Below are 21,423 nucleotides of genomic sequence, written 5' to 3'. Positions count from 1 at the left end.
GTTGGTGTGCACTGCTTCGCTTCTCCTGGGACCGAGGCGCCAGCTGTGTCCTAATGCTGTGGGAGGAATTTGCATATTGTAACTAGCTTATTTGTAACTAGGTTTATTTTACACTAGGGGAGGAAGGCCGCCTTGCTGTGCCAGCCACAGTTGAGACCCCGAGGATCGGTATTTTGTGAGAATTGTGTGAGTAAAGCACTTGCCGCCCACCCAGCTGGGTGCTGGCGGGCCCGAGCCTGGCGGCTGCCCGTGGGCTCGGCCAGGCCGGTGATCCCCATGGAGACAGCTTCCCTCCTGACGCTGCCAGGCGGCGGAGCAGGACAGAGGCTGTAGATGCTGGGGGGGGCCCTGTGCCCGGTGAGGGGGGGTCCGCCGGGTGTTTTTTCCCTTCCAGGCTCCGGTAACGCTGCTTAACGGTGTGGGTTTCCCTGCGGCCGTCCCGGCGGTCCCTCGGTGTTAGTGCATGCGACCCCCTTCCCTGTCCGTTTTTACAACTAATTCCGCGGTTTCACGTATTGTTTTTGTAACCTCCGTGTCGGGTGCGGGGAGAGCGGGGCCCGGGGGCGGCGGGGCGGGCCCGGGGGGCGGCGGGCGCGCTCTCGGGATGCCTGTACGTGACTGTGCTGTTCTCTCGCGGTCTGATCGCATTAAAGATCTGTGTTTGTGGCTCCCAGTGCTGGCCGGCCTTGTTCTTGCGGGTTCCCCGCCCGCACCGCCGCTACCGGGACGCGCCGCCCGCCCCTGCTCACCCGCCCGTCCCACTGCGCAGGCGCGGCGGCGGGGCGGAAGCGATCACCTGCGTGATGCGTCACTTCCGGCAGGTGGGCGGCGGGGGATGGAGGCGGAAGTGGCGGCGGTGAGTGCGGCGCGGGCCGGGGGTGGGGTCGGGCCCCGCCGCAACCGGCGCCCCGTGGTGGCGGGGGGAGGCTGGGCTGCAGCCGGGGAACGGGGCGAGCTGCTGGCCTGCCCCGCCGGTGCGGCGCCAGGACCTGGGCCCGGCTGCGGGCCGCTCCTTCCGCGGGCTCCGGTACTGCGGGGGTGGCTCTCGGGGAAGGGACCCGGCTCCCGCTGCCCGGGCACCGGCCGCTCCGCCGCGGGAGCCAGGCGGTGCTCGAGCGGCAGCTCGGAGCTGGCAGAAGGAACGCGCCGGTGGAGCCGGCGGGGCTGGCCCCACGCTGCCCCGCGGCCTGGCCCCGGCTGGGCAGCAGCGCTGCTCGGGCCTGAAACACCCTGGCCCCTTCCACGCTCGCCGCTGCCTTCCCCCAGCCCTGGTGCCTGGCCCTGTGTTCGCGGGGGGTTGCTGTCCCTTTTAAGCAGCTAGAGAAGTTGCACAAAACCAAATCAAGAAGCCTGGGAAATAATTTTATCCGTTTTGCAAAAGCCTGGGGCTCTGCCGAGGTAGCTTGCTGCTTGTGCACTCCGTTTGATCTGAGCTGGTTTAGCCCGTGTGGCTGGCAGGCTGCGTAGGAGTCCTGGGGAGACGCTTACACGGCACTTGCGAGTATGGGTCTGTGTTTCAATCAAATAGAAATACAAGAAATCCCTCACCTCTGTAGAGCTTAGCTCACAGCCTTCAGCACTCTTCCTGGAGACCATTCAAATTCACATTTCTCTTTCCTTCAGTGGGCCGTAAGCCTTGTCTGCTGGCACGAATCAGAGCCGTTCCTGCAGAAAGAAAAATGATTTAATGTGCTAAATTCCTATCTTACTTCCACCCTTTTTTTCTTCTTTTGGAAGGCAAAAACCTCTCACGTAACTGCTGGGAGTCAGAGGGGCAGCCTGCCCTGCAGGGGAGGGATGACTTGGTGTGACTGGAGCCAGCCCTCCTCAGTGCCAGGGCAGAGCTGGGCCCTGTTCGAGGAGCTGCCTGGGCACGGTGGGAGCTGTGAGGCTCTGCAGGGCTGGATGTTGGGTGATTGGGTGGAATGGCCTGTGAATGGGCTTTCCTCCATGTATGCATGTAAGAGAGAAAAAGAAAAATTCCATTTCTGGGTGGGAGAAAAGAATTTTCTCTTGGAGGTGGCTGCCAAGGACAACAGCAGCTGGAGGAAGGCCATTGTTTCATGCTGCCGTAAACCTCACTAGGCTGTGCAGGAAGGATCCAGCAGGCAGCACGGAGTTTGTGACCAAGTGCTCCACTTAAAAAAATGTACTTTTTTTCTTTTTGATAGACGTATGTGAAATGACCACAGCCTCTTCTAAAGGGTTTTCATGCACTGAGATCTTTCCAGAGCCCCTGTGGTGTTAGATCTCTGGCAGTGCAGAGGAGTTGCTGTGCTTCTGACACAAGCAGGGGAGCCCTGTGGATGAGGCAGGGACATCTCTGACGTCCGTCAGTAAGGGTGAGTGGCTTGGGTCCAGCCAAGCTTGTAACTTCTGGGATGATAAATGCCATGTGTTTTTGCTGCTCACTTGTTATTACAGGCCTAACCTATAATCAGTTCCACACAGCTTTGCAGCTTGAATGCTGTCCTTCATCTTAAGATTTTTGCTCTTCCCGTTGCTCTCTTGGAAGAAGTCCTGAATTGTGTTTTGCTCTTCACTAAACAGATCGAGTTTCTCTGCTTGAACCCCTGACTGTAAAAGAAGATTCCTGGAAAAGAGGAATTTTCTCCTACAAATGACAGATGTATCACATTCTAAGGTGACATTTGGTTGTGCTCTGGAGGAGTTTCTAGTTCACTTGCTGTGAATGCTCTGTGGCACCTGTTGTGTCTGCACCAGAGAGTTAAGTGTCATTTAAGAAGAACCTGATGTTTTGAAGGGATATGTGTTAACAGAGGCAAAATAGCAAGAGGGAGGGGAGGGGAAAGGACAGCTGTAGAAGCAGAATGCGAGTGTTTCCCTGAGCTGGTTGCCTGCCTTGTCTTTGGTATGGTCTGGGTTACAAATCATGTCCTTACAAAGGTCGTAGGGGCACAAGCAGGAGCAGAGGTACCCTGGTGTCAGAAGGGGATGATCTCCTTGAGGCAATTCTCCCCACTAGCCTGTGGCTGTGACTTTATATCAAGAAAGAGTTATGAGCTGCAGATGACCCAGCAAAACCGTAAGCTTGTGCAGCCTGTGTGTATTTGGAAAGGAAAATCTTATTTCAGGGAAAATGTATGTTTATTTCCTTAAGGGTGGACCCTGATCTAAGTGGGGCTGCAGAACAGGGAAAAAATGACCCAATAATGTCTTAATGTTGCAGCAGGTGACTGCCCGGCGGGTTTGCTGCAGTGCCATGCCACACATGGGATCAAAACTGAGCACTCTGCTGGTGGAAGGCAGCCGTGAAAGGGACATTGCCTCTTACTCAGAGCAAGACTTGGAAGCTGTCTTGTCATTATTGATGGCAGTCTGGGGCTTCAACAGTTTCTGGCTGACAGGAAGGAAATCTTTAAGGTGCTTAAACAAACAAAAAAAAAGAACCAAAATAGTCAAATGCTGGATTTGGGTTCCTAAAATGGCCAGTTAGAATCTGTTTTCTTCAATCTGTGAGAGATATAAACGTGTTGATCATCAAATCCAAGTTACAATATATTGCTGGAAGTTTTCCAGGAAGAACTGGTGCCTGGTCAGATTACAAATGCTGTGGTTTGGTATTTTATGGGTGGAAAATGAGTTAAACCTTCCATCACACCAATACTTAAATGGTTTCTATCACCAGTCTTCATACGTCTGACTGGATGTGGTTCTCTGTGCTTGTCGGGCAGTTCTGGCTGGCTGGTAATGGTAGTTTGTCTCTTGGATTTAGCTGTGGCTTGGCACTAACCACTTGCTGCACAGGTTTCACTGGTTTGATCCAGATCAGATTTGTAAATCTGTGCTATAGTGTAGCTTTAGGAGAAGAGGAAAAACAGTCCCCCATGAAGGTGAGTAAAGCTGGTTTTGTCCTGAGGACAGCATTGTCACTGTGGGACAGGAAAGGGTATTTGTTCCTCCTTGGCTTTCTTCAGGGACTGCTCCTAGCTCCTCCTGTTGCTGAAGGTGAGTAGCTTTTAAAGCTTGGGGAGTGATGGAAGTGCACACACCAGCAATTGAAGTCGTATGAGATGCAGATCCTGGCTGTAGTGCAGCTCCTTGAGCTGTGTGGGTTCCGTTTGGGTCTGTTGCATGTGGTTTCTAATTATTTCTTTTTCTATGAAGTCTCTCCCATGTTTTTTCATGGGGAGGCATCCCATCTTCAAGTGGAGAGACAGTGCTAGCTACGAGATCTAGTGCATGCAGCCTGTGTTAATAATGCAGCAGCACAGGATCCTGTCACTGTGTATTTCCTTGCAAGGTGCCTGGATGCGTAAATTTTCCAGTGAATTATTTTGTGTCCTCCACCAGCAGGAGACAAAATGCCGGCTGCTAGAGGACAGTAAAATAATCTGAAATGCACACTATCATTTTCTGCTTGTCTTCAATTAAACTGATTACCAGACTTCTTTGTTGTTCGGAGCTCAGACCATTTCACATGCTGCCAGCATGTACTTTGGCAACTGCGGGCGATGGGATTTCCTGCATTGTTTGAGTGTTTGCCGTTGACCTCTGTGGTCGTTGTTCTGGCACTGTCTCTGCTCTGGCAGGGGTGCAAAGGGCATTATTCAAACCCTGAAAGAAAAGAGAAAGAATTGCTCCAAAGACATTGAGGGCTCTTTGTAATTGGTGACTCCGAGGGTCATTGCTGCAAAAGAAGGGGAATTGCTGGGGTTGTCAGGATAATTACCACTTTTTTAATTGTTCTCATCCCAATCTAGATGACAGTGGTGTGATTTATAGTGAGTCATAAAAATACGCCTTCCATAGAGGGTTAGTGTCCCTTTTGGACTTTTTGAGTAGAAGCCTGTTTTTTTTCCTTCTCAGGAAGTCTCATAGGTGCTGGAAACACTCGGCTGTGCCCTGGAGGGCTCCTGGCTCCGTACTGGGGGGCTGTGGAAGGCTCTGCTGGGGAGGCTGGTGGAGTTGTGCTGGAGCCCTGTTGTAGCCCATGCCGCAGACACTGGCTACAACAGTGTTTGAGAAGATGCACCTCTCCCTGCTGCTGGAGACAGGCATGCCAGAGACACATGCACCATCTGTCTCACCGCAAGGGAGGTCACGTAACCCATTCCTGCCATCGTCCCCCATCGCTGCAGCGGTGGTTGCTCTGCCGCAGTTAATCATTTGCTCAGCCTGTGCCTGGAGCCTTGTACCTTGAACCTGCTGAAGGTCTGGTGCTTGCCCGGCTCCAGTAACGGAGCGGTGCTCGGCTCACCAGCGTGATGGCCAGATCAGGAGGAAGGCTGAATGCATGAGACTCTTTTCTTCCCCTTTCCATATGGAGCCTTCCTACCTTTGTCAGGCGCCTGCGGCCAGTCTGGCAACAGCCGGCCTCGTGAAGGTGTCTCTGCTGTTGCTGGTAGACTGATGTGAGGGGCGGATGAGGTCTTTGGAGTGAGATACAACTTCTGCATTATTGATTTAATTGCATTTGCATGGGCTTGTGCAGCTTGAATTAAATTGCTGCAGCAAGATCTTGTACTCGATGTGCCGTTGTAGAATAAATGCCAGAGTGCTCCGGCTGGAGTATGTGCTTCCTAACTCCAGCCTTACAAGTCCAGCAGGTGCTCAGATTAGCTGGGGATTGACAGTAGCGTGCCAGGCTGTCCCGATCACTGCACATGCTCAACCCCTGCCTTGCTCTAGGTCTGTCCCTGCTGTGATTTGTACCCAGAAGAGAAGAGGCCTCTGCAGCTCTTCCCTGTGGTGGGACAGACAATCCAGGGAGGTGAAACCCCCAGTCAAGCTGCAGCTCCTTGAAGGAGCCTGGCCTCCTCTCACCTTCTGTTTCTTTGAAACCTGTAAATGAACTTGGGCATGAAATGTAAGAGGTAACGAGCCCCATTGTTGTTGGAGCTGAAAGCCCAAGCTCCCTGCGTTGTGTGTCGGTGCTGAGTTTAAGCTATTTTCTGCTGGGGAAGTACATTGCTCCAACAGACAATCCAGGCACGTGACTGCTGGGGCACAGTCATGGAAAATTGGCTCGGTTGTCATGTTTATTTGCTCTGATATAACTTTTTATGACACTGTCATGCAGCTTTTTCCAAGGCTACTGGAATGTGTTGTTATTTATTTCTTCCCTTCCGCTGTATTTTTTAAAGAAGCACTATCAGAGAAACTATATATAACATTGATTTTTATTGTTGTTGTGAGTAATGAGTTACAGCCTCTGTAACTGACCAGGGCTTTTTATTTTTCTTTTTTTCCCCCCCTTTTATAACAAATTAGCACAGAACCCCTCTGTTACTGCAGCTCAGGATTGTGTTTTATAGCAGGAGAAGATAAAACAGCTGTTGTTAACTCTTCTTCCATTCTGATGAAATAAAATCTGCCTGATTTTAGTCTCAACTTACGCCTTTTCATCGGGGGAGCGGGGGGAAGTAATCACTCTCTTGCCTTCTGCAGGGCTGGGTTGCTAAACTTACCAAGTGGTTTCTCATCTGAGAAGGTGTTGAATAGCGTTGGTTTGTTCCTATACAGAATATGCTGGCATTTGTCTCCTGGGGAAGCTCAGGTGCTCATTACAGCAGGGAACAGCCTTATTTTGGGATGTAAAGGTCATGAGTGTTTCCTTTCACCTCTCCAGCCGGGAGTCAGAACGACGTACATGGGAGGTGACAAGAAGTCTTTGCAGCAAAAGGAGCTTTTGGTGTGTTTTTCTTGAGGGAGACCTGCAGACCAGTCAGTCATTTCCACATAGAGGCTGCACCCATCTTTGTCCAGGTCTAGCAGAGCTGACTTCCTGGTCTGAAGAAGAAACAGTGTTGTTCCTGCATCTCATGGTCTCTCCCCATCACTCCCTGTGGGAGACCTCTGGTACCAACAGCACTTTGTATCCGACTGATTTGCTCAGCTCCCATTAAATGTTTCCAGTGTGAATATCAGGTAGTTTTTGTTGGGTTGTTTATATATTCCAAAATCTCTTTTAACTGCTCTTTCTATTGTTGCAGTTGAAGGGAGAGAAGGGTGTCTGAATACTGATGAATGAGCTGTGATGGATAACAAAGACTCGGAAGCTGAGATCCACCCTCTGAAGACTGAGGATGTGAAAGCCCAAGAGAACCATGAAAACTCTGTGGAGAGAAGAATTGTCAGCAAGCAGTCATCACGACTGTCTCGGCTGTCCCGGTGGCGCACTGCTGCCTTCTTCATCTCATTATTTCTGTGTCTGATAATTGTGTTTGCTTTCTCATTTATCATTCCTTGCCCAGAGAGGCCAGTTTCAGAAAGAACATGGTTCCGAAACTACGATAATGCAGGTGAGCTTGCTGCAGCAGAATAAATACTTACCAACAGTCCTTTACCTTTATGTGCCACAAATTTGAGTTGTGGACCTCTACCTAAGTGCGATCCAGAGCCAGGCCTGCAGGGATGCTGCCCTTGGGAGTGAGAGCTGTGAATACCTGACCTGGATAAGCAGTGGCCCGTCAAAATTGGAGTTGCCTTCCAGGAGGTGTTTACAGGATCTAATGGAGAAATTAGATGCCACTCTGAAGCACTAAGAAGGTAGCAGCCTGGCCTCATTTGGAAAAAAGAAATGGGGAAGGGTATCTGCTAATAAATCTTTGTTGAAGTTTGGTCTGTAAAATGTTCCCTTGAAGTTTGAGCTGAGATTTGGAGACAATTAGGCAGTTTTACCTCTGTCAGTATGACTTTCTAACTTTTCCCCATGGCTAACGAAAAGCAGAGAAGAATAATTGTCTCTTGGCTTTTTTATAAATTGCGCAAATTTGTAGTTGCTTTAGTTGGGTTTTAGCCTGGCTACTGCTCCCTGGTGGGTCAGCCTTGGCTTCTGTGAAAGCTTTTCTGTAATCTTATGTGCAGTGGGTGTGTCCTGGTTGTGCTGTAGATGCAGAGATATTGCTCACCAACGGGGACTGATTTCTGTGTGTTAATGCAGAAATCCCAAGTTCTGCTACTCTGAGCTGAAGAAGGCTGCTTTTACCTGAGAGTGAGAAAGATGGAATATCTGAGGCTGGGTTTCATGGGGTTTGGGTTTGGTTTTTTTTTTATATTTCAGGAATAATAACCCCACAGCAAGACCAGAGTTGTTCTTTGTTGAACATAGTTCAAATTCTGGCTGCTTGGCTATAAAAACAGACAAATCCTCTGGGGGACAGCAAATTCGAAAAAATCCTTTGGCACTGACTTCCCGTCCTTGGTACTCATGTAGATAGCTTTTTTTAACACAAAAGCCAGTTTGTCCTGCTGTTACCCTGTACAGAGATGGAGGCAGTGAGTAGGTCTCTAGGAATTTGTGTTTTGCTCCAGCTAGCTCTGCTGTTGGTTGAGGCAATCCCCAACAGTGCTTGGCTTGTCATCTCTTTTGTGATCTCTTTAGTGGCCTACCAGTTTCTTGCTATGGAAGATGTGAACGAAGACAGAGTGCAAGATGTCATCTTTGCTTTCAAAGCTAACAATGGCAGCAGCAGCTTCAACAGATCCTGCCTGGATGAAGGTAGCTGATTCAGAAACAGAAAGCCTTGTAGTGAGGGCTGTTCTTTCTCTTTAAGCTCTAATTAGCAAGGCTGCCATGGGACTGGGAGTGAAAACTGGGTTAACTGGGTGAGGAGGGCAACTGGGTAAGCCCCAGCTCAGGTCGTGCGGAGCAGCAAAGGTAGGTGTAGTAGCTAGTGCACCCTCTGACATCTCTTCTCTTCAGGTCTGCCTTCTCCATGTGCCTTCATCGCTGCCGTGTCTGGCACGAATGGCAGAACGCTCTGGGAGAGGCCCGCTGCCGAGGAAGTGGAGTGGATGGAGTGTGGCATCAAGCAGCTCGGGGGGGCCAAGGCCCCGGGTTGTCTGGTCGTGGGGAAGCCAGTGTCTCTTACGGCAGTTGACCTGCAGACAGGTGAGTGGCACGCAGAGTACTGCTGCCATCCAGGGGACCGTGCTGCTGCTTTCCTCACCTGGGGACCTTCGGACCTCGGAGGCTGAGGCTGCCAGCGTGACACGACTTGCTGGAACAATGGGTGCAGGGCATTTATTGTCTTGAAAACCTTGCCAGGGCCATTGGCTGGGCCATCGAGAAGTGCCTGTTCTCTCAGCCTGTGTTCCAAAGGCTGGACTCCGTTGTGGTGGTTTGTGCCAGCCGCTGTATTGTAAGACCAATATTTCAACAGCATTTGAAACGGGAGAAGGAGTCACGAGCTGTGAGTGTTACTTTATACTCTCAGGGGCTGGGCACAAACCCGTACCTGCAACGTTTTTCAGTCTTTTACATGTGAGTGCTAGGAGTGCCTGCAGCAGCAAAAGGAGTGGGAGTTTTAGGGATTTATGATTTTAAAGTCATCAAGGAGAGCACTTAGGATAAGTACTCGCCGGCCTGTTTCAGTAGTGTAGATTTTGCCCGGTTCCCCTGGAAAGCCACCTTCGTTTCTGAACCTGTAGATGGAGAACCTCATCATCATCTTGCCTAACGCAGGGTGCGTGTAAGGAATGCCTGTACTTCTCTGGGAACAGGGCAGTGATATCTGTTGCACCTTGAACCTTCCGCAGTGTCGAAGCCTGAAATACATTTCCATTTTGTTGGGAGTCAGTTTCAGAGGTTCTGAACAATGCGTGTTCTTCCTTGGAAACATGCCTAGGATCCCGTCCTCTGTGTCTGGATTGAACCTCTCACGCCCTATTTTCCAAAACCTGGGAGAGAGAAATAACAAGAGGTATAACTCTTAAGAAACCTGAGGAAAATCTAGTATAGCTTTTAATTTCCAGTGTAGATGGAAGTGTAGACACACAGAGAGCTGGGAAGCTTCTGTACCAACAGAGATATGTTAGCACCGTTTCCCTCATTGGTAGGCTTTAGCATAGGTTATTTATAGACTATTAATGAAGTAGTTGCTTTCAGGTCAAAGTGTAGAAAGGTGGTTGCTGAGCCAAAGGCATGTAACTAAAGACAGCCATAAAGAAATAGCACAAGCATGGAGAGGAGGAACCAGGCTAAGCCACAGGTCACAGCAACAATACAGTAAAAAAAACATTCCACGGACAAATTAAAAGCAAGAGATGAAAACCTGCCTATTTAAATAGGCTAAATGTATTTGAAGTGGCAAAGTCTTGACTTACATCACATTGTGCTAAAAACAGCAGCCAGAACAATCTTTAGCTGCTAATGGTTCATCATCGTGAGGATTGGTGAGATTCCGGGGCTCTCAGACTGTCTAGCCTCTGCCTATAGGAAGATTGAAGGAGAGGTAGGCAGATTATCATCTGAAAGTGTCTGATGTGGTTTCGATCTCTAAATGCTGATAAAGTTAGTGCTTTTCTCTAGATTTGAGTTGTGTTAAGTCTTGTTTGCTTCATTGCCAGAAGTGGCCTGAGCAAACAATAAGGAGAGTGTAGGATTGCATGCTTCTGTTTGTGTGGGGCATCTGACATTCCTGCGTGTTTATCTTATGAGCAAACTGGGACACAAGAGCTTAAGATTAGCTGTTCCAGGTCAGAGCAAAAGTCTGTGTGGCTGCGTGTTCCATCTCTGCAAGGGCCAGAAGCAGAGTCTTGAGGAGGAGGACGGGAGGAAGTGTTCCGTTACACCTTCTCTCTCCACTTTATCCTCCAGCAGCCTGCATTGTGAGCCCTGTGAGTAGTTCTGGTCTCCTAAGGGTTATGGCAGAAAGGGGCCTACAACGATCAGGTGTATGAAATTGCTTCTGTAGGAGAAATCACTGAATAAACCAGAACACCAGCCTAGAGAATGTCTGACAGGGAGAGAAGTCTCTGTGTCTTCTGCAGCTACTTGAAGTGAGAGCTGAACTGTCACCTAAGTCCTAATTTTATTGTTCATTCCGAACCCAAAAAAAACCCAGCCCATTCACCCAGGTTGGATTTGCTGTTTAGGCATTTGTCTAATTTCCATCTTGGCTTCTGTTGCCTTCCTTCTGCTGTGACCTCAGGCTCCAGGGAAGCTCCGTAGCACTCCAGATGTTGGACAGGATAGTCCCGTCTTCTGTTGATGGAGCAGGGTGGGACTGGTTTCACAGTTTGTGCTTGTTGGAGGTTGTGTTAGAGCATGAAACTTTTGAAGTCCTTTGTGTTGAATCTGTCTCACTGTTACCTGTTTCTGTTAAGTCAGGCTGTTCTTTTAAGAAAGATGCTTTCTCCAAAACTATATCTACTGTCTAACCAGCAAAGAACAGAACCTTATGCACTGAAATGCAAATTTTGTCAGCCTGGTCTTACTGTTGTAGCTTTGGATTGTGCTGAAGCCAGGATATAGTTATTTAAAAATTAAATTCTCTCCTTCCTTTGCCTGCTTTTTTTCTCCAGTGAGTAAAATTCTTGCCTTCCCATGATTTCCTAGGGACACTTCTCTACTTCACATCTGTTGTCATAGTAACAAATCCAAGTATTTTTGTCAATGTTTCAGTAAAAGCTTTGGAGGAATCCTACTGGAAATACAGGCTGCGCAGACAGTGTCAGGTAGTAATTCCTTGGTCTGCAGTACAGCTGCCTTCCTGACAAAGAACAGATGATTACTTTGCATTCCTGAAATGATAATTGCTGTGTGCAATACTGTGTAAAGGGGAGGGTAAGCATTTTCCCTCTGAACACCTAGCTAGTTACTTAAGTCTTCCTTAAAAAGTACATGGCAGCAAGGTTTTAGATCACAAAAAAGGATTCTCTGTGCCATGAACATGCTGGGAAGCTTGTTAAGCTAAGGCACAAGAAAAGCAAGTCGTTCTTTGTGCCGAGGATATTTGGGTGCACTTGTGCAGGCAGCTAGAATTATTTCCAAATTAAGTTGAAATTGTGGATACTGGGACTCTTTTGAAATGCAACAAAGTACCCCATGATGAGCATAAATGTGAGTGGTTTGTGGATCTGATGAGCTGTAAATGGCTGGCTACTGCCAAGTACTTCCAGGAGCAGGGGCATTAAAAGCCTTTCAGCCTAAAGTGCGTTTTTAGTGAATGTTTCCCAATAACTGTCTTCTAGGGGAAGTTCAGTGGAGACAGTCCAGTGACTTTGGAGCTAATTATACTGTGCTGACTCCTGTGTCAGTGATTCCAGATGTGGATAGTGACGGAGTTCAGGACCTGATAATCTTTATTGCTACAGGAGATAAGGTATGTCACTCTGATGCTGTGATAAAGCCAGTGGCCGGACCACAGAGCATGGCAGGAATGCTATTTATTTCGATCTTGTACTCTAGGAAGAAGTGTCCAGAGGCCTTTCTGATTTCTGTGGGTTTGGAATAGGTTCTTTCCCACCCTGCAGAGATGTACTCCCAAATCAATGCAAGTTTTAGGGTTAAGAAAAGAAAAGAAAAAACTGACCAGGAATCCCTCCTCCTTTTCAGTCTGCACTCCTCACTGCATGTTCCTGGGCTGTGTGTGGAGTGAGCCTAGGCGAGATGAGCTTGCAGTTTTCTGGGACTCTGCTTAGAGAAGTGAAAGTGAGCAAACCCTGACAGGTTTGGCTTTTAGATCAAAGCACAGCTGACAGCCAGTGCTTTTGTACCACCACTGCCCTTTTCTGATACCTTTCATATCTCTGCCTGTGGTCTGGTTTGCACAGCTTTCTTCCTAGTGTCACTGCGCTGCCTAATTCTGACTTGGGTTCATTTAGTGAAATAGCTGCTAGTTGCGTTATCTCCATTCCAGTATTGCTTTTCCCATTTATTAGAGGGGGAATGTCATGTAGCTAAAAGTGTTTTTGTACTAAAACGTCTGCACCCATGATTGAGTGGTCTAGAATCATCTGCATGTGCAATCTCTCCTGTTTAAAGCATTCAAAAGTTACCGTTTCCTGCAGGTCTGATGGGAGGAGTGGGAGCTCCATGTCCTCATACCAGAGCCCTCCATAAGCAAATAGGGTTTTGCTGCCCGAGGCATTGTTGGTGCCAGAGTCATCAGAAATTCTATCCCCTCTGACTCCTAGGTTTCTCTTCTGTTTTCTTTCCTCCTTGCTTTTGCTATCCCAGTTATCTCAAGACTTTTTTTTTTTTAATAATATTAGGTGGCCAAAAACGTTTGAGTGCAGTCTCTGTTCTGCAAGACTGCCTTTTGATTTGTTTTCCATTTAACCTCTCTAGCTATCTTGGTATGAAAACCCTTCCCCCCTCTGGACTTGGCAAGCGCTCTGTCAACTTAAGTAAAAGTGCGTTCTGTTTTGAGAAATGATGCAAAATGTAGGAAACTTCAGCGGAGCTTTGCAGCTTAGAAAAAGGCAGTCTTGTCAGAAGGGGGATTCAGAACTTAAGTAAATTAGCTTTGTTGCTAACAAGGGCTGAAGTTGAACGTTACATTATGCTGCTGTTTCCTGAAATGGCAGAGCTTTGAGCAGTCTGGGGAGGGGTCTTTGTGCAGAGGGTTTAGGTGGCACCTTCTGAGAATCTACCTGCTGCAAGCTTCAGAACAAATACGTCCAGGGAAGTATGACATTTTTCAGGATACATCACTGGTAGCAGCGCACAGAGGTATTGAGCAAGGCAGTGAGTAAGGTGGTGTGTATTCTCTCTCGCTGTAAATACCTTTGGCTGTTGCTGTCCCGGGGCAGCTGCTGAACCAGCGCTTGCAAGTGAAGGTGAAGCTGATCTACAAGAGCTAGTATGTGTCTCCTCCCAGTGCAGGAGGCTGGGAACAGCTGGTGGATGCGTTGCTCTCCAGCCGTGTTCTTCATTCTCCCCCGCAAACTCTATCCCTTATTCACCTGCTAGACTCTCCAGATTGACTTTGAGAGCAGCAGATTTCCTTCTCTTCCCCAGCCCCTACCCCTCAAGGAAGAGGGAAGGGTTCCTGCCTTACTTGGAATCTCTGATGGAGGCTGTTCCTCTCAGTCTGATGCTTCTCTCTTCCCTAGTGTGCATTGCTCTCCCCAGACCATGACTGTTGCCCAGATGTTTGAATCTGATCCTGATTTTAGCCTTTATTCCTTGGGTGAAATGTTTTTATGGATTCTGTTACCCTGCAGAAAGAGTATAAAGAAACCTGTCAGCACTTTTATCCCCTTGGACTCATGTCAGCCTTAGGAGGGGTAGATTAAGGCACTTCAAATATTTAGCAGAGCTACCGTGTGAAGTCAGGTTTCCCCCTGTATCATTTTGCTGCTTTGTTTCTGCCTTGAAGTCCTCTCCATCATTGTCACTGCTCAGTAGGTTTGAATTGGTCTTTGCTGTCCTGCAGGGAGGTGGTTGGCAGAGGTAGTAAAATCTCGGGACCAGTGACTGTGCTGGAAGTGGTGTTCAAACTTGCAAAAGTGTTCACAGCAGAGGGATCATCTAACTCGTGCCCACACCTCCAAAACCAGGGAGAGATTTCTCATCCGAGCCTATGCTGCTCCCGTGCAGCTGCTGTTCAGTGCCAGCTGCTCAGAAGCTTTGGAAAACACTCAAGTTGAAGCGGTAACAGTGCGATGCAGCTTTAACCTTTTTTTTTTTTTTTGTAATCCCTTCCCTGTGTAGATTAAGACCTTCATCCATTCAGGAAAAAATGGCAAACAGATCGGATCCACTGGAAGCCTGAATGTGGATGGGAACGCTCGCTATATCAGGCTGAACCTGGACGACTCCTCCTACTTCCTTTTCTATACAGGTACAGTTCTGTTAGTGAATTCAGTCTGAAAGAGGGATTGTAACTGCAATCAGGATTACTAAAGAGTTGTCTGAAAGAGTGTTTTGCATTTGTACGAGCTGTGTCATACTTTCACCTAGCAAAAGAACTGTTCAAGGGCAAGAGAAGGGGGGGGCTTCTGCTTAAACTAAGGTTTGTCACAGACGGTAGTAATTTTATTTGAAAAGTGTTGAGAATGTAAGGTTTAAATAGTCATTTATAGCAAATGATTACTGTGGAACAGTGGGATTATGAACAGATAAGATATTAAAAGCATTCAAAAGCAGGCTTGAGTCTCAAAATACCACTACAACTCTATGATGCAAGCCCTAAAAATGTATTTGATGTGCCAGATCTGGAAAATTGTAGAGTTCAGAGCAAGGGCAGGATAACTTTTTTCCCTCATTCTTGCTTTTTTTGCACAGAAAACGCTCTCTATGCATATTCCCTGAAAGATCTATACAGTGCGGCAACTGGGGTGGAAATTAAGCTTCCCAGCCTTGAGCAAGATCCTCAGTGGGAGAAGAACATTGACCGCACCACGCACCGCTTATCCCTTCTCAGGTGTGAGATTATGTCTTGGTTGCTGGTGGGGTGGAGGGTACTGCTCCTCCTGACAGGATGGCCTGGTTCAGCTTTATTCTTTCCTGGCTGTGTGGCTGTTGGAGTCGGAGCACATCCGAAGCTGGGGGAGAGGGCTGGTGGTGATGGCCTGGTCAGGATTTCACACAAAAGAAGGAAAGCAGGCTGGGGTTTCCAATTTGCCTTTACTGTGCAGGGGAAAAACCAAACCCACACAACAAAACCATCCACAGGCTAGAAAGCGTAATCATTTCTCTGTCCTTGTTCAGCTTTGGAGACATCCGTTACCTGGCAAAAATTCCTGGGCGATCACGGGAGAACATCTTGGTTATAAACTCAGAGATGGCTACACTGATCGGTGCACAAAATCTTCAGACTTTATGGAGCCTCAATGTGTCCCGCATTGTGAGGTAGTGTTACCAGTGTGGGTTGGATGTGGTATTTCCAGGTTCCCAGCAACAGCAGTGTCCTGGCAGGTGCTATTTGTTTTTTTCTTCATTTGAAATACAGGAACCTGCTCTGTGATATATCTGGATCATGCTTAGTGTGTTGTCTGTCCTCTGCTAGCAAAGGTCAGGTGCTGCTTCAGAAGGGAGGAGCCCAAAGCTTTGATTCTTCATGCTGTGCCTGCTGTGATATGGCTGTCTTAGGGCTGGGCTCAGAGCTGGAGTAGCACCAGGCTAACGTAATGCTGCAGCAGTTGAGTCTCTTACCAGGGGAGCTGTGGGAGGTTAGAGGCTGCTCTGAAGGAACAAGGTATGCCCAAGCCATCAGGGTGTGCTATGATCTGTCCCTTCTTTTTCTCTCCCTTAGTGAGCCGCTGCTTGGTTACTACAAACCCGATGTTCTTGGTATTGTCCTTGAGAGTGAAATTGGACCCAACAGGAAGAAGGTTTGAGATCTCTTCCTTTTAACTCCCCTTTTTTCTGCATATCACAGCTCAAGCAGGCGTTGAGTTGAGGACAGCTGGTGGGATATGTTCCCTCTGGCTGATTTTTGGAAGCTTTAGTCTGGGCAACGATCTCTTTCAACAGGTTATTGAAGCCAGCTGAGGCATGTTAATTCGCGTCTCAGCAAGAGGCTTCAATGACAGAGCTCTGAACCTCTTGAAATAGCTGCAAAATTTGTGACTTTAATGTGGCCTACCCCAGGTCTCACAGCTCTGTGATGCTCGGCTTCAAGTATTTCCTCATCTTTGCAAGTGTCAGATACTTGTTCCCATAGACAGTGTAGGGTAGAGACAGCTGACTTGACTTCTCTCTCATGGCTTGTTAGATCTCTTTGGTATGAGTTCCTTTTCTTTCTTCCCTGCCAGGTTATGATCGTTGAGAGTGGATCTGGAGGAGTCCAGTGGGACCTGAAGTTGAACTCGAGAGCAGAGAGCCCAGGGCCAGCCACACTTTCTACTGCTGATCACCGGTCCGCCTTCCTCATCTGGGGTGAATACCAGGCACCAGGAAACGAAACGGTGAGTAGTGCTGCCGAATGGTTGCTGTTCTCCTGACTTTGGGCCAGAATTGGGTGGACCTACCCCCTTCTCCCAGTGTGCGCGTTTGCATCTGTCTGTGCCGCTAACACTGCAGCCTCCTGCGCTGGGTGTGGGGTCTATGAACAGTCTGGTCTTCTAGGAGCAGGCAGACCTCTGGGTCTTCACAACGTCCATAGTAGGGTTCCTGCTAGCAGCTGGTAGTGGCATCAGCAGCTTTTGTCATCCTGAGCCTGGCTACGTAGAGAAAAGGGATGTAGCGGTGCTATGAGCAAAGTCACTGGGTTGCTCAGTGCTGTGCCTTGGTGTGGTGCTGTAGGTGAGGTGAGACACTGCTGGCTTGGTACCTGTGAAGTTGCTGCTGTTTGACCGGGAGCCTCCTGCAGCGGTACTGCATGCAGAGATCTCCCTCAGCCACGTGAATACTCTGCGCCCAGGCGGTCTCTGGCAGCTTCGGTGCACAGCTCGGCTGCGTAACAGAGCCCTCTGGGGCAGTGGCTGGCAGTGTTAGTGACAGGTTGTGTCTTGGAGGATGCCCGAGCACCAGCTGAGCTTCCTGTGCTTTCCTCGCTAACTCTACCAGCCCTAAGGCAAAAATCTGTCTCCTGCCTTTAGCGGGCAGGCCTGCTGTTTGCAGGAAGCTTGGAGTGGGGAGGAGAGCACCTAGCAGTAAGCAAAATCCCAATACCAGTCCTAGTGGCATCAGGCAGGATGAGTTGTGCAGACGTGGACAAGTATCTGACCAGATATATTCTGTTGGGCATGAGTAATAGCTGAACCTGGTGCTGGTGTACTAGTCTCTGGGATAACGTGTGGGTCCGTGTCCTGATAGTGTCCTGTTGATTGCAGGGATCCAGAGCTCCTCTCCAGAAGCTGTATCTTTTCCATCCTTCCTACACTAACATCTTGTTGGAGCTCCGCAATAACACAGACCAAATAATTGCGTTCAACGGTAAGTCCTCTCCGTCCAGCCCTCCAGCAAGGAGGTGCAGGAGGACGCTGGCCTTCTGGTACCTCCTGGACTCCGTGAGCACGCGGTGTTGGGTCTGGTGGCCAGCCTGAACACAGAGACCTTAAGCTGGGCTCTTCCCTCTGCTCTGCGTTACAGCCACACTGTTTGAGCGGAGCCGTCATGCCTGCTACGTGCTGTTGAGGGGGCCTCAACCCAGCGAGGATCCAGGGTCAGTGTCTCTGATGAAGCGTAAGCTGAAGGAGGATGTCTCTGAGAGCAGGGTGATCTGGCTGAGCCAGGTGGCTGGGGACACTGACCAGTACATCCGAGACCGCCTCTACAGGATGCGATTCCACAGCCGAGTGTGAGCTTGCCGGGGGAGGGGGAGAGGCTGCCTGGGCTGCGTGGCGCCAAGCTGCCTCTCCTCTGCAGCCATGCTCTTAGCAAACCCAGGTCGTGGATTCACACGGGAAGCTGCCTTTCTTGATCTGCAAACCAAAGGATGGCTGGTGGGGAAGCGCCCCAGTGTCTGGGGGTGCCCAGGCTGTGGGGGCAGCTGCCAGTGCATCTGTCCTCAGAGCTGATGGAACTTCAGTGCTTGGCCACCACTGAAGTGTCGTCAGCTCGGGGAAGAGGGCTTTCCCCTCAGTCCTTCTGTGCCCACAGAACTGTGCTGACTCAGCCTGTGTCTGGAGGAAAACACGTGCTTACTGGGAAAGCCGGAGTTGATTATTTCTTGGGTGCTTGTGTGAGAAGTGGAGTTTCGATGTGTGGTGTTAGATTTGCTTTCTGAGTCAGCTCTCCTGGCTGTCGGAGAGGTGCTTGGCTGCAGGCTGGTTTGCGATTGCCCTCCCCTGGATTTGGGCCCCTGTTTTGGTGGCCGCAGGGTGTGTGTAGCGATAGACCCAGCCATGGCCAATGATGCGGTTAGGTGTCGCCTGGGCCAGCAGAGCACAGGTTAAAGTATCACTCTACTTAGAAAAAGGCCTTTTCTCCTCAGAACAGCCCCATGTGCCCTGCTCTGCAGTCAAAAGCCTGTGTCTGTCTCCTCTGCTGCTTCCTTTCCAGCCAGGCTGTGCAGCATTGATGACACAGAAAGGGAGCTGGTCTCCTACCTGATTTATGCAGCAGTGTTCCTCCCTGCCCCCAGTCTGTTTGTTAGGTGATACGAAAACCACCCTGAGCCCAGGCTGGCTGGTCCCTGCCGGTACGGACACCACTTCTGCTGCTTTTGAGGTGCCAGAGAGGCTCTAGGGCATTTTTTCAGAGTAGAATTGCACTTTAACCTTTCCTGGGAACTTGGCTTGCTACTCCAGGGAGCCCTGTACCCGAGTGGCAATGCCAGCTGCCCTGCAAATACTCATTCACCCTTGCAGCTGCTGAAGAGCCTTCTCCAAGCACTGTCCGCTCTGCCAGGACGTGGGCAGGCTGTAAAGATGGCATGAGCCGCGTGGGGAAACAGCACAGGTTCTCTTTGCAGCACAGTTCCACAGAGAGCTCTGTGCTGCCTCCCTGCCCTTGGAACTGAGGTGGTGCTGGTTGAGGATCTTGGGGTGCTGTTCTCTCTGTCCAGCCTGGTAGCCCAAGGGAATGGGACAGGTTGCTGTGTGAACATCGTGTCTCCCCTGGAAATGTCTGTAGCGCGGTGTGTTTGCTTTGCCTTGCTCCCGGTGGGTGCCAGTGTGGACTGTAGAAACAAGGTGCAAAGCCTGGAAAAAGGGTTGAATTGGCTACTCGGTCCTGAAAGCTGCAGTCCCCTTACTAGCCACACCGACACACAAGTGTCATAGCTGCTGGGTGTCCGTCTGGCTGGTGAGACAGAAAACACCCTAAAAATAACCTCCCTCAAGTTTTGCAGTGCCGGAGGGGGTTTGGCCAGTGCATCCCTCCCTTGCCTAGTCTCACATCAGGGTGTGTGTAGAAATACTGTAGGAGGAGAAACTTAAGCCAGGTTGTGTAGGGTCAGGCATCGGTTATTATGTGGCAACCACTGAACTTCAACCTGCTGCAGGGCAGCTGCTGGCTCAGGCAGCTCGTGTCACCGAGGCTCGTGCCACAGCTTCAGCCCTCCCAGTCTTGCAGCAAAATAAGCTGCAGCATCAGTGGTCTGCCTGGTCGCTTGCTGCCTGCTCCCAGCTGGCCTGGTAGTTGCCTGAAGGGTGCCCTGACTCCCTCTGCCCCGTGATGTGTACCTGGGCAGCCAGGGGAGCAGTGTAGGATGAGTGCTGCTGGCCTCTGCGGAGCTGCGCTGCTGACGGAGCCCAGTCCTGGGGTGTCCTGGCTCTGCAGGAAGCCAGGGATGTTCCTTCAAAGTCATCGCTGGACTCAAAATGGTGAGTTTGCCCCTTTGTCCCTCTTGCCCCAAGCTGTTTTCTGAGGGAGGCTAGGGGTGCAGGGAGGCTCCCCTGTCATATCCCCTAGCCTGGGTTGCCTCTTTGCTCAGCAGGATAAAGACCTGAAGCCCAGCAGCCCCCCAGGTCCCCGCGCCAGTGTTGTGGCGCCGCAGGGATGACGGGCTGCAGCAGCGCTGCAGAACCCGGGTTGCAAGGGCCAGGTTCAGGCTGCGCTTTAGCCGGCTGGGGTGGAGCTGGCTGCATGGCGGAGGGAGCCCGAGGCTTGCGCGCTGCTGTGACCTGCAGGTTGGATGTGGATTGTATCCCACCAAAACTCGCCTGGCAGGGAGCAAAGTGCCCGACTCGTATTCTCACCACAGCCACACTCTTCGGCACTCCCTGCTCTGCTCCCTACCCAGACCTGACCTTTCCCATAGGCACACTGAATGTTCCTTCAGGAGAGCTGGATTTTTGGCTTTGGGGGCTTTTCTGGCTTTAAGTTGTCCATCAATGTTTCCAGACACTTTGGAAACGCAGATTTCCCTGTGGCAGCTCAATTAAACGCATCAGTGCCAAAACAGCACCTTCTTAACAAAACAAGTCTTTTTTCCAGCTTATTTCCTTGTGTAATTGTTTGGGGTTTTTTTGCAGTATTTAATGAATGACTTTGTGCCTTGATTCAATAACTCAGATGGGTGATGATGGCATATATCACTGTGTTATGTATTAGTGTGTTTTTTAACACTAAAACTGTTTGGTTTAGTTCTTTAACTTATTGCAAATTGTGCCCTACAGGACTTGGTCTAACCAGAATGGTTTCAATAAATCCTCTTTTGCATTGTTTGTAAATGGTGCCCTGCTTTTGTTGTTGCAGCCGAGGTTATGCAAGACTTCGGGGGTTTTTTCACAGCCCTTCATGTGACTTGCTGCGGACAGAACTCCCCCTTATTTGGAGGGAGCCAGATGTCCCGGTGATGCTTTGATGGGTGAGCTGGCCAGGGCTCTGTCCCAAGGCGCTGGTCCTGTCCTGCTGCGGGCAAGTGATGGACCAGAGAAGGGAGCGTGTGGAGGGAGGCTGGAGTTAGATAACCGAGCTCGGCCAGCGTGTCCCTATGCCCCGCCTGGGGCTCCATGACCTGGTTTTACACCCTGGATTCCTGCTGCAGTCCATCAGCACGAAAATCTCATGCCGCGGCTTGGATTTGGATCAAGCTGGAGGGAGCCCCGTGGCAGGTGCTGTCTCCTGGAGCGTGGGACCATCTGTCACTGCCTGGTGGCTGCCAGCACCGAGGTCCCAAGCTCCATCCTGTGACCAAGGCTCCTGCAGCTTCCCCTGCCCCAAGGCCCCTCTGTCTGCCCCAGCGCTGAGCTGAGCAATGCCCCCCAGCTCCGGGCAGGGCGTCCCCAGCTCTGCGGCAGGGAAGGATGCTGCGGTCCTGGGCATCCCAAGCATCGATGCTGTTCGTTATCCCGGGTGTGGGCTGGCGCTGCTTAGTCCACTGCAGGCGGGGAGTG

General features: G+C 50.1%; 1 protein-coding gene across 3 annotated transcripts; it reads left to right on the top strand.

Moving 5' to 3' along the window:
* The first annotated feature begins 782 nt into the window (after window positions 1-782).
* FAM234A (family with sequence similarity 234 member A) lies at window positions 783-20,757 on the top strand. Of its 3 annotated transcripts, XM_055805093.1 has the most exons (14): window positions 802-856; window positions 2,172-2,342; window positions 2,551-2,644; window positions 6,957-7,265; window positions 8,348-8,464; window positions 8,669-8,857; window positions 11,941-12,071; window positions 14,408-14,537; window positions 14,981-15,119; window positions 15,407-15,547; window positions 15,951-16,029; window positions 16,453-16,605; window positions 17,473-17,575; window positions 17,732-20,757. In XM_055805093.1, exons 4-14 carry the CDS (start codon window positions 7,001-7,003, stop codon window positions 17,941-17,943), a joined length of 1,659 nt encoding a protein of 552 aa, XP_055661068.1. In that variant the 5' UTR covers window positions 802-856; window positions 2,172-2,342; window positions 2,551-2,644; window positions 6,957-7,000; the 3' UTR covers window positions 17,944-20,757. The 3 variants fall into 3 exon arrangements, with proteins under 3 accessions (XP_055661070.1, XP_055661068.1, XP_027652030.1); XM_055805095.1 differs by lacking the exons at window positions 2,172-2,342; window positions 2,551-2,644 and having other exon boundaries at window positions 783-856; XM_027796229.2 differs by lacking the exons at window positions 802-856; window positions 2,551-2,644 and having other exon boundaries at window positions 911-2,342.
* The last annotated feature ends 666 nt before the right edge of the window (window positions 20,758-21,423 follow it).

Source organism: Falco peregrinus, chromosome 5 (genome assembly GCF_023634155.1).
Source record: "Falco peregrinus isolate bFalPer1 chromosome 5, bFalPer1.pri, whole genome shotgun sequence".
Taxonomy (NCBI): Eukaryota; Metazoa; Chordata; class Aves; order Falconiformes; family Falconidae; genus Falco; species Falco peregrinus.
Note: the sequence above shows the minus strand (reverse complement) of the source record. Positions and strands in the feature narration are given on the sequence as shown.

What these genes read in the sequence shown, in the direction of transcription:
- FAM234A (XM_055805095.1), top strand. Translation starts at nt 7,001, where the DNA reads ATGGATAACAAAGACTCGGAAGCTGAGATCCACCCTCTGAAGACTGAG. An exon ending in CTACTTCCTTTTCTATACAG is followed by an intron (nt 14,538 to 14,980) that starts GTACAGTTCTGT and finishes TTTTTTGCACAG; the next exon opens with AAAACGCTCTCTATGCATAT. An exon ending in CCAAATAATTGCGTTCAACG is followed by an intron (nt 17,576 to 17,731) that starts GTAAGTCCTCTC and finishes TCTGCGTTACAG; the next exon opens with CCACACTGTTTGAGCGGAGC.